This window comes from Oryctolagus cuniculus, chromosome 20, assembly GCF_964237555.1.
Source record: "Oryctolagus cuniculus chromosome 20, mOryCun1.1, whole genome shotgun sequence".
In the NCBI taxonomy this organism is placed as follows: domain Eukaryota; kingdom Metazoa; phylum Chordata; class Mammalia; order Lagomorpha; family Leporidae; genus Oryctolagus; species Oryctolagus cuniculus.
Window position 1 is genome coordinate 24,736,985 of NC_091451.1, and position 12,560 is coordinate 24,749,544.

General features: G+C 42.2%; 1 protein-coding gene across 47 annotated transcripts in view; it reads left to right on the forward strand.

Annotated features, from left to right (window-relative positions):
• Positions 1 to 12,560, forward strand: part of NRXN3 (neurexin 3) — a 1,789,124-nt gene that overhangs the window by 866,348 nt on the left and 910,216 nt on the right. For 25 of the 47 annotated variants that reach the window (XM_070065300.1, XM_070065299.1, XM_070065301.1 and 22 more), the window contains one exon: positions 4,292 to 4,318. The exons of the other annotated variants lie outside the window; for them this stretch is intronic. In XM_070065300.1, coding sequence (XP_069921401.1) covers positions 4,292 to 4,318 — 27 coding nt within the window. The remainder of the gene's footprint in view (positions 1 to 4,291; positions 4,319 to 12,560) is intronic. 47 annotated transcript variants of the gene reach the window in all.

Sequence of the window (12,560 nt, forward strand, 5' to 3'; positions counted from 1 at the left end):
TCTCTGCTGCCTCTGCCGTGCCTCCTTCCTCAGTTTACCTATTCTCTCTCATCTCCATTTGCCATCTGCCATTGCATCGCCATTAGTGTCCTTTGGTCACTGGTTCAGTATGTCAAAACATGGCCCCAGGCTTCAGGAATGGTCGTTGGCCCATGTTTTCCCAGTGTTACATACTAGCTGAAAGGGAAACTTCCTTGGCATCAGCATCAGTCTTCGCTCAGTCTTTGCCTTTGCTTATAGAATGGCTGAAAAGGCATTGGAGACTTGTATTTATATTTTAATGCATGATGATGACCAAAGCAGACACTGTAATAAGTTATTTATTATGGTTAATAATAGCTGCATTGTTTAATGTGACTCTAACAGCTGATAGGAAAATGATGTCAGAATGCCATGATGATGGAAAGGAAGTAACATTTATTGAGCACTCACTAGATATCAGGCATTGTTAGACAGCTCCTGAGTATAATGTCATAGAACATCATGGGCTTTGTTGTTGGAAAGATGTAGATTCAGATCTTGTTAGCAGTGTGATATTTGACAATTTACTTATCCTCTCTGAGCTACATATTTCTCAGCTGAAAAGGCAATAATATTTAACCTAGCATGATAAAACAGGTAGATGAAATATATTTTATATATATATAAATAAATAAATAAATAAATAAATGCCTGGTACATTGTAGGTACTCAATAAATGGTGAGACTCTTGTCTATAGATATTATCTCATGTGAGACATTTAATAACTTTGCATGTCTATCATGCAGCACAACAAACCATGCTCAGCCTGTTTTTGTAGACTGTCTACTCTCTTGAAATACGTGAATTTTACCATTGTTCCTGAATCTAAGGTCTTTACAATAAAGACATTGTCTTTTTAACCAGCAGAGGGCAGCAGTAAACACCTTAAGCCTGTCGGCCTTAGGTTAGCTGAAAAGGTGATTTTACCTAAAATGAAGGGCAAAGAGGTTGCCTAACCTGTCACCAAGATCTATATATGCTTCCTCTGGTTGAGCCTCATGGTCTTTTGTTTGTGCACTGTATCGTGTTTTCTTGATTCTTTGTTAATTTGCAACATCAAACCTGTTCATTCATCTCCTGTGTTCAACTTAACCACCTTCCATCTGGGTTCTTTCAGTGTCTTAATGCACATTTTTAAAAATGCTTCCCATCATCTTTTAAGGCTGACTTGTAATATGGAAGTTCCGTCTCTTTGACTAAGAGTCAGTTGCTGTGTTACATTAGTAACAAGACTGATGAACCTTATATCCCATTCCTTTTCTCCCTTTAGCCAGAAAATACTTTTGAATTTCATTGGCTGCATATGCTGTGTGTATGTATGTGTGTGTATAGGGGGACATAAGGATGGCATTCACAAACTACTTAAACTCTTTTCTAGAAATGCACAATTATATTAATTTCAAAAATTATTGACTCATTGGCCAGTTCATAGTCCTCTCAGCTGTTGAACAGCAAGCCAGTGATAGGTGCAGCATTTGGAATTAAATTGAATATCTTAGTTTAGAAGATTGTGGAAGGACAATAATTCTAGTTATTCTGGAATAATAATTCATATCAACCCAAATCACAATATATAAACAAATACTAAAAGGTATAAGAAATGGCTCAGATGCTAAATATTTTTATTATGCCACTGGTTCTTAGATTTAAAAGTCAATGATAACCAGCCATTTAATACTATAGAAATGTTGCCCAATAGAAATACAATGTAAATCATGAATATATAATTTTAAATTTCCTAGTGGGTACATTAAAAATGTTATAAATAAAATGAAAGCCTATGGTTTATTTAATGTAGTCCAGTATACCCAAAACATAGTTTAGCATGTAATAATTATAAAATTACTGATAGATATTTACATTATTTTTATCAAATTAAGGCATAAAATTATCTTTATACGTTCAGTGCATCTCATTCAGACTACACATGTGAAGTGTTCAGTAGGCACAAGTGTGTAGAGCTACTGTTTTGGAAACACAATGTTACAAGATGTAAAAATCAGGGTATAAAGAAATTAAGTTATGGTATTGGATTAAAAAGAGATTTAAACAAACTTTTATGAAAGTGAACAGAAGTACACTGTATAAAGGGGGGAATGTACCCCACTTAAGAGAGCTTTAAGAGAAGCAGAAGGGGCATTAGCAAAAGGAAATGACCCATCAAATTGTGGGAAATGTTCCCATCCCTACTGCAGCCCTGTGTGCAGATTATCGTGACTCACCACACACATTAAGGTGGGTTCTGACCTTCCTGTAGCATGGGTGATTGTTCAAACCGGATATTGTGACTTGATGGCTTTGCCACATGAATCTGTGGCAAATCCCATGAGCTAATAACACTGCACTCTATTGCCATGGAGATAATCATGATGGTTCCCCTTTGAGTATTATGACCGCCCCCTGGGTGGGATGAAGTGGAGGATGAGTGCTGAGCAGAGAAGGTCCTTGTTTATTGTACACAAATGACTTGGATAATTAGCCTAAGTGCCTTGGAGAAATGGCCAGAAAAGTGGGTTAAGACATAAATTACTGTCATTGCAAGTTTGCTCTGTTGTGAATCAGCCATTGTGAAAGATCCCAGGAGCTTTTTAGGGTTCTGTGGAAATGAAGCCATGGAAAATGGTGGGGAGGAAAGCGAAGGGCACACAATCTTGGTGAGTCTACGAAAGTCGTTGTTCTCATCCAGAATCTCGTGTACATAGCATGTGACTCCCAAGAAGGCCTCTGGGCATCTCAGAGGAAAGGAAACACACTCCTTGATTTATCATTTCTATATATGGGATAGAGAACAGGTAGGGCATGTGGCTTGATTGCTCAGGACTGAGAGTTGAGCTCTTCAAGGAGGTGATTGTTTTATGCTCACATATTTAAGAACCATAGATCAAGCTATGTTATCTTCTTGTCTCATCCAATGACACTAACACCTTGAGATTCCTAATCTAGTAAATGAGTTTCTTTCCCTACTTTGTCTGACACAGGACAACAAACAAAAGGCCAAAAGCTCAAAAGTATATTTTTTAAAGATTTTATTTATTTATTTGAGAGGTAGAGTCACAGACAGGGAGAGACAGAGAGAAAGGTCTTCCACCTGCTGGTTCACTCCCCAAATGGCTGCAATGGCCAGAGCTGCGCCAATCCGAAGCCAGGAGCCAGGAGCCTCCTCCAAGTCTCCCATGTGGGTGCAGGGGCCCAAGGGCTTGGGCCATCTTCCACTGCTTTTCCAGGCCATGGTAGAGAGCAGCAGCTGGGACTAGAACCAGCACCCATATGAGATGCCAGCGCCACAGGCAGAGGATTAACCTGCTGCGCCACAGCGCCGGCCCCTCAAGATTATTTTTAAAACATATTAATTCACTACCCTTCAGATCTCACAAGAAAGGGTGATGTAGATTTTGATCTTTTGTCTCCAATATACTGATTGTAAAATTTAGAAATTAAGTGCAGTTTCTGGACAACTCCTACCCCAGAGCTAGCTGTGGCTTGTGACTTCTCTATTTAGGGTAGGAATTCTTAGGGTATTGCCTGATAGAATGTGTGGCTGGTAAATATCTCTTCCTGTCTTGAGGTCAGTGTTGCTGCAGAGGCAAGGCATTGTGGGCTGGAAATGCTATTCTACAACTGCATAGGAGAAACATCAGAGGGAAACACACCTCTTCACTTCAAGACTGGCATGCATAAATTAAAAAAAGATGTTGACTTGATGCCTTTTTGCCCACAAACATTTGAGCTTGGCTGCATTCTAATAAATTGAACACATGGAGCCCTTTTGCACCCCTCAAAAAAGCAACTGGACACAAGTCCCCTGCCCTAGTGATAGGTTCCTTGAGGCACATGCAGCATGGTGTAAGAGTTGCTCCCAAGTGGCTCTTCCCAATTCAGCTCCTGAATGGTCAGAATGGTTTTTACGGGCTCTGTCTGATTGTGCTCCTGTGTCTTTTTCGCCTGGCCACGCCACTCTCCTTGTTTCTGGACCGTGTACCTCGCAGTTGGCTGTGTGGGTGTGGGAAGGCTGTTGTTGCCCATTGCTTGTGCTTTGTCCAGTCCAGCATTTCCTGCCTCTGCTCTGCTGACGTGGCTCTGAGGAGGCCTGCTCCACTCCTGGTCTGCACGCCCGCTGTCTGTGCTGTCTCTGGTGCCCTTGTGGGTCTGTCTGAGTGATGTTGGTTATGCAGACTGCATTGTCGTTTCTGTGATGTTACCCGGGTTGACTCTACCTCTGACTAACCTCTGGTTATTGTTTCCGCTTTTTCTGTTCTTTTGCTAACAAAGTTGCGTTGACCAAAGCTGACCTGCAAGGTAGAGAAGGCTCTTGTTCCCATTACCACTTTGGACCCAAAGATGCCCTTGGTGTAACCCGTGGTGTCTTTTCTTTGGAGGTCTTCAAGCTGTCACACCTCTTGGGCAGCAGCAGTTGTGGGGAGGGGGCTGAACCCTGTGTTCTTCTGGAAGGGGGATGGAAAACCCACATCAGTGCATGAAAACAGCTATGAAGAGGAGACTTCATGGGGATAAGAACACGATTCCATCTTGGGGGTGGGCGTGGTGATCGAAGAAGTCTGACAGCATTCTGTATTGTGACAACCCACACACACATTAATCTACTGTGGGAATGATTAGCACCTCTCTAAGTAGTTGCTGTGGAGGGGTTGGCTCCTGTTAATTTATTCTCTTATAGACAGAAGGCAGCACTTGGAAGAAAAAGGCAAAGAGACCACTTGGGCTCTTCGTGTGCTATTTTCTGGGTCAGGTAGGTCATCTTGTAGAGCAGAGCAGGACGCTTCAGTCCTTGTGTCTTAGGACAGAGAATGTCATTTTCCCTTAACTCATTTTAAAGAAATATTCTTAGGCATTTGGGAGATATTAATGTCATTAAAGTGTTCCAGAGATTTATATTTCCTATTGGGGATTTTGGTTGAGCACTTTAATTTCCTGTTTTGTGAACTAAGGAAAAAAACACTCTTGGGGAAGAACAGGGTCTGTCAGCTTTATCCTGAGTACCCTATAAAATGCCTGCATGTGAGATGTCAGTGAATATTTTTGGTAGAAACTGCTTTTTCTATCATCCAGAGAAGCACCTTCCAAAATCACTAATGGCCCAGTGGTCCTGTCATAGCAGGCTGCTTTGACGCAGAATAGCAAGGGAGGAACAGGAATTTTAGGTGTCTTTGGATGGTCATCAATCCAGGGGCTGAGCCTCAGGTGGCTTCTGCAGAGCTCATAATTAGCAAAAATTGTAGGAAGTGGTTAAGGCAGAGGTGGCTTAAAAGTGCTTTTCATCTAGAAGATCATTTACTGAGCTTTGACTTGCTTGCTATATGCCATGTAGGCAACTGTACAAGTATCTGTCTCCCTGAAGGACATCAACTAATAAGGCCTCTCTCTTGCCATTTTACTGCAATTCTTCTTTTTAATCTCCTCTTAGCAGATTGACATTTTCTGATATATACTAAAATTAATGAAAAGGAAAGAACATACACTGGATTAGTACTTTGAAGTCTAAGAAGCAATACAATTACTTTCAGTTTCAAAGTATTTAGGGCCCTTTTGGTAATACTGCTTTTGTTCCTTTAAATATTTATTCATTTGAACAACAGAGTGACAGAGAGGGAGGGAGAGGAAGAGGAAGACAGAGAGAGCGCTTGAGATTGACCCACTTTTGATGTGCTGATTCACACCCCAAATGTCCACAACAGCCTGGTCTGGACCAGGCTGAATCCAGGGGACAGGAACTCCATCCTGGCCCACTACATGGGCAGCAGGTCTCCAAATACTTGGGCCATATTCTGCTGCCTTCCCAGGAGCATTAGCAGAATTGGAAGCAGAGTAGCCAGGACTTGAACTGGCCATTGGATATATGATGCTGGCATTGCAAGTGGCAGCTTAACCTGCTGTACCACAAATCCAATTAATATTGTTACCTTGTAGACATTATGTTCAGTCGTCAGAGAGGTCCGTTATGAATTACTCTCAATGGCAGCAAGGGAAAGGGGACAGGATTTGGTCTACCATGTGAAACAACCCAAGGTTGTTGAAGTTCTTTTGGACCAGATTTGGTCGATAAAAAAGACAACTGCATCTCTTCCTATTTGAATTCCCAGAAAATAACATATACCCTCTCATACAGGGACCTCATACTGGGCAAAATAATCTCAAAATTCCCATCTAAAGGAAAAACAGAAGTGATATATCTCTATACCTACTGTAAAAAGTTTAAGGAAATGTAGACACAGATGTGGGAATACGATATTTTGGATTATCTTAACTTTCTACTTTATAGAAGAAACCTAGTGATCACAGTAAGTGTTGAGGAAGTTATTTTTTTTCAATTTATCTGCAAGACAGAGAGAGAATATGAATGAATGAATGAATGTGAGACATATCTCCTGTCTATTGTTTGTCTCACACAGCCAGAACAAAGCTGGGAGCTGGGAATCCAATTTCAGACCCTCACATGGGCACCAGGGACCCAACCCCTTGAGCCACCATCCTCTGCCTCCCAGCATTTGCTTTAGCTGGAAGTTGGAATTGGGCCTGGAGCAGACTGAAACCCAGGCTCTCTAGTATGCAACATAGTCATCCCAAGCTGTGTCAGCTGTTAGGCTGAACACTCATGCCCAGGATATGGTTTTGGTTTTCTTAAAGATTTATTTATTTATTGAAAAGGCAGAGTTACAGGGGAAAGGCAGAGGCGGAGAGAGAGGTCTTCCATCTGCTGGTTTACTCCCCAAATGGCCATAATGAACGGAGCTGAGCTGATCAGAATCAGGAGCTTCTTCTGAGTCTCCCACACAGGTGCAGGGGTCCAAGCACTTGGGCCATCTTCTGCTGCTTTCCCAGGCCACAGCAGAGAGCTGGATTGGGAGTGGAGCAGCTGGGACTTGAACTGGCACCCATATGGGATGCTGGCACTGTGGGTGGTGGCTTTACCGATATGCCACAACGCTGGCCCCTAGAACATGTAATTTCATTGCCACAGTCTTCTATTGTTACAATCGCTTGACAGTTTGTGACAGGAGTTGTTGTCCTTTGTAAGTACTTCAGGCCATCTTAATCTCTCCTCCTATTTTGACACAGGACTTTTAGGATGAAAATTCTCTTAGCTTTTAGTTTCTTGCCATTGGAGTATGGACCATTATTCATAAGCCAGCTTTTTCAGATCCAGCCGGTGGGCACAGATAGTACTAATTACCATAAAGTGGGCACAAACAGTGCTAATTACCATGAAGTATGAAGAGCAGGGAAAACATATGAGAAGGAAGCAAGGCAGTCTGAACTGTAGAGGCAAAGGTTTTCAGGTAAGCTACAGAAAGTAGCCTAAGCAGGTTGCAGGAGCCAACTGGTGGAGTCCTCTTGTTATTGTGTTAATGGCTGATGTTTTTTTTTTTTTTTTTTTTTGACAGACAGAGTGGATAGTGAGAGAGAGAGACAGAGAGAAAGGTCTTCCTCTTGCTGTTGGTTCACCCTCCAATGGCCCGCACACAGCGCTGATCTGATGGCAGGAGCCAGGTACTTCTCCTGGTCTCCCATGGGGTGCAGGGCCCAAGCACTTGGGCCATCCTCCACTGCACTCCCTGGCCATAGCAGAGAGCTGGCCTGGAAGAGGGGCAACTGGGACAGAATCCGGCACCCTGACCGGGACTAGAACCCGGAGTGCCGGCGCCACAAGGCAGAGGATTAGCCTAGTGAGCCGCGATGCTGGCCTAATGGCTGATGTTTTGCTCATTATATTAAAGTTCTTCAGTGATCATGTTTCGTTTAACATGAACTAGATAACTGCTACTCCTATGTGTCAGGCACCTTGCTGGATAGTAAGGATGCAGGTGAGAAACCAGTAAGAGATCAGTCAATACTTGCAATGCATCAGGACCATGGATGGACCATGTGCAGTGCCAGTGGTCACCACAGGTGCTTGGGGAATATCTGTGGTAGAAGCATGGAGGCTTATCTAAGAGCATGGGTACTTTGGGACCTACAGGAAGCCACGATTGCTGAAATAATCTGAAAGTAAAGATCTGATGGAAGGTGAAACTGGAATGGTAGAGTGCAGACAGGTGGCAGCATATTCTCACGAAGGGTTGGGACTGTTTCTCAAGGATGCCTGAAAAAAGACGTAGATTTGGGTCAGATTTTCCTTCTATCAAGATCACTCTGACACTAGGATGGAGAATGGGACTACAGAGGTTCCCATTAGGAGGGAAGAGCATATGCTAAGTCAGAAGAGAAATGCCCCGTTGCCTGGCTGGTATGCTATGGCTTTTCCCGCTATGCCACGATGCCAGCCCAAGGGTCTCTTAATTCATGAATCCCATTTTAAAAAACATCCTTGTGAGATTTTGATAGACTTACGAGTCATATGCACCTACACACAGATACACATACATATATTCATCTTCCTTTATTTCTTTTCCTTCACACCCAGATACTGCTCTCACTGCCCCCATGAGACAAAGCACATTAAAGGCTGTGAAATGGGGGCCTGCATTGTGGCACAGTTGGTTAAGCCCCTGCCTATGATGCCAGCATCCCATATAAGGATAGGTTGGAGTCCCAGCTGCTCCACTTCTGATCCAGCTCCCTGCTAATAGGCCTGGGAGAGCAGCAGCAGATGGCCCAAGTGCTTCAAGGTGGAAGATCTCTTTACACACTTCCTGGCAGTGCTCACAGGGCTTGCCAGGTCAGATGGGACATGTGCTTAGTATGGGACAAGCAAACCTGGAGTTCCACACAGAGTTCCACTACGATGACTTCACACAGGTTGCACTCATGCAGTCTTTGCCCTTGACACTTTATTAATTATTTAAAATTTTAAATGTAAGTAAGGTGAACACATTTCATGTATTTCACATATACAGATTTAAGTGCATGGTATTTCCCACCTACCTTTCCTCCCACCTGTACTCCTACCCTCCCTCCTCCTTCCTTCCTTATTTTTTCTTTTAATTTTTACAATGACATATTTTTAGTTTATTTTGTCACCATAAGCTTAACCCTCCATTTAATAATTTGTATTTGAAGTTGGTGAATACTAGCAAATCAGCCCCATTTGGTGCCTTTTACTGGTTTTCTGGCATAGACTTTGGGCAGCAGACTTGCTGTGGCGTCCAAACCTGTATCCCACTCCCCTGCCCCCATACCCTTTTACTCCTCCATCTACTGCTTATTTGCTCAGAGCCAGCTGGGACTGATTTAGCCATATTTATTAATTTTCTTCCTTTTTAAATTTAGCTAAGACAAAAAAAATTATCTGAGAGGCAGAGGGAGCGCGAGCAAGCCCCCGTGTGCTGGATCACTCCCCAAACACCTGGCACTGCCAGTATTGTTTTGGGTCTAAGTGGGAGCCAGGAATAATTCAATCCAGGTTTCCACATGGGTGGCAGGGACCCATTTACTTGAACCATCACCTCTGCCTCCCAAGATTTCCATTAGCAGGCAGCTGGAGTCAGGAGCTATAGTTGGGATGAAATTCAGGTGCTGCACTGTGGAATGTGGGCATCTCTTAACTGCTAGGCTAAATGCCCCCTCTTTATCAATTTTCAATTGGGATGTTTGACTCAAAGGTTTAGTTAAATTTCACCTGTTGGTAGGTAACCAAGGAAAAGCCCATTCTGATACTATTGTCCTGTGCTTTAGGGAGCTGTTTTATCTCAATGACCTGAAAATAAAAAAAGACACTTTCTACTTTGCTTTTATGGAACTTGAACTGGAGTTGACTAAATCAGTTTGCAGGTACTTTAGTGACAGGCATGAAATGACAGTATAGGACAGTTTTCAAAAGCAATCCAAGGTTCAAGACAAATGATGGGAAATTTATAGCAGCCATAAGAGTTACCATCTAAAAAACAAGAAAACAAGACACAATGTGATGTTTTCCATTGAATTCAGAAGACAGCTGGGATAGAAATTCAAAAGCACAGACATCCAAAACAAAAATAAATAAATTAGATTGCATCAAACTGAAAAGCTTTGGAAAGGTAAAGGAAATCATTAGGAAACTGAAGAGACAGCCCAGGAATTGGAAGAAGATATTTGCAAAGCATATGGAACTAAGAGTTAGAAACAAAAGCACCAACATGATTGACAGCTTACCTAGTCTTTCAGTCACACTTCTTGTCCCTTTGTCTAAGAAGGAAAATTTTCCATCTTTTCTCAAAAGGATATCTAACTGCTTTTGTGAGTATTGATTCCATATCAAATGCAAAAGCAGAGTACACTGTCCCTACATAGAAGTTTCCTGAGGCCTTATGAGCTATGAACTGGTCATTTGAAAATCTGGAGGAAGGATATTTTGGGCCCAGGGTCCAGCAAGCGCAAAGGAATGTGTGAAGATAGATACATGCTTGAAGAATTAGAGTAGTGGTTCCCAAATCGGGGCAGATGTTGAATCACTTGGAGGGCTTGGTACAACTTGGATTTTTGAACCTTGCCCTTAACCCCAGCCCCAGGGAATAGCCTGGGTGGGACCAGACAATGTTCTTTTCATGAAAGCTACCAGGTGATCCAGATAGTGCTGATGTCAGGGCAGCAGTGTGAGTGTGGTTGTGTTAGAACTGAATCACAGGAGGCATGGGTTCATCACCATGAGCTGAGGGCTGAGGGCAATCAGGAGGAAATGAGGTTGGAAGAGGAGGTACACGCTTAATTCTGGATTGCTGAGAAGTCATGGAAGGTTCTACTGGTCCTTACTGGTTATAATATTGTCAATTTGCTGGTATTATTTGATTCTACATGGCCATTAAATCCCTTCATGCATATGAAACAAAACCAACCGAATTTAAACATCACATCAGACTCCATATTTGTATCCTGAACGACCTTTGTCGGTTGGGAGAGACTTCCATGTGCTCACAGCACAGACAGGCTCCCACACTCACAATCTGGGAAGTGACACATAGCCAAGCTGGGGCTAACTACAATGCAGATGAGCTCAGTGTTTGCGGAAATGTTTCTCTCCATCTGTACAGGATAGATGCTTAGTGCAGCAAGAACCTCACTGAAGCATATTTCACGCTTTCCAACAGTAAGCAGTGTTCAGTCCTTTGGTTGTAATATGTGAAATCATGAAACAATTAGAGGCCTATAGAAGCAGAGGACAGTGCAGAGGGCAATAAAGTGCTAAATTGAATATTAGCATATGCGAAAATTAATGATGCAGATAATAAGTGCTATGGTCACCGAGAAGGGGGAGAATCAGTTTTTGAAATTACTGGGCAATGTTTCATCTGGGGGAGGCATTTGGCTGCTCTTTAGAAAATGGTTAATATTTGGCAGTTAGAGGGGAGGGGAAAGGCATGAAAAAGCCTTTGTCTTCAAATTCAATCAACATGCAAAGAGTTATTGTGTTTTCCTGAAGTTTTCTGTGTTCTGCCTTTCAAGGGAAAGCCTTCCATGTGTTTCTGCTTCTCAAGTACAATTGAATTACCAGCCCATTGTCTGGTGAGAGCTGTTTGGTCAGGGAGCCCCCGTGGACTTCTCAGGAGCTTTTATCCTTTGAAAGAAGCTGTCCTGATTTGCCATTGTTAATGAAACTGGTACCACACAATGCTCAAGTTTAAGACCCACTGAGAACATGACCATGTACCTCCTTTCATCTCAACATGGGGGAACCACATGGCAAATAGGAGCTGCAGAAACCCAGCAGTAGTGCCATTCCCCTAGTGTTAGTAATTGTCTTGAACTTTCTTATGTCATCTCCTAACAGCTTTGTCTTAGGAGTGATGGCCTGTACTGCTTCCTTCCTTCGTGCATAAATACAAAATGTCTTGCCACCCAGAAGACAACCCTTTGTAGTCAGCTATCTCGTTTGAACATGCATCCTTAGGACCCCTGTGTGCTTACATTTCAATATTCTGTGCCTGTGTGAGGCTTACCTTAGAAACTGTGAAATATGCAGTTGCTGCAAGAGATCTATTTTTTACTCTGTTAAGTGCTTTTGTGTATTAGTTCCTGACTAATAGATCGAATGAGTCAAAGAGCTCACCTTCTTTGCTGAGGCTCTCTGGAAGATGGAGTTATCCTGAATATTGTGATATTTCCTGTTAGCCCAGATAATGCCATAGATAGAGGTTTATCTTTAATTCCAAGGTTAGGTAGAAAACAGGAGTTTAAAAAAAGGAGAATGGTTGAAAGGAAGCATTGGGTTGACCTAAGGAGAATTTTGAATGGAATCTATAAGATTAGATGTCACTACTTATTTTGCCTCACCCATTCTTATTAGTAAATGATTCCAAAATAAGTATACTTATTTGTAAGGTACAGACATGTACTGTTATATTATTAGTATACAAAATATGCACAAAATATAAATAAGGAACAAAATGCAGTAATGATATACTTTCTTTGTATGCCTCAAATAATTCTCTTTTGCATCTCTGGTCCATGCACATCCTGCTTAAGAGAACACTTCAAAAGTACTTAGAACAACAGGGTAGTATTGTACAATGGGTCTCAAATTTTAGTTCAATCAAAATTCCTGGGAAGCTTGTGAAAACCAATTTCTGTCTCCTTACAGAGTCTCAAATTTGGTAGAGCTGGGGTGTGG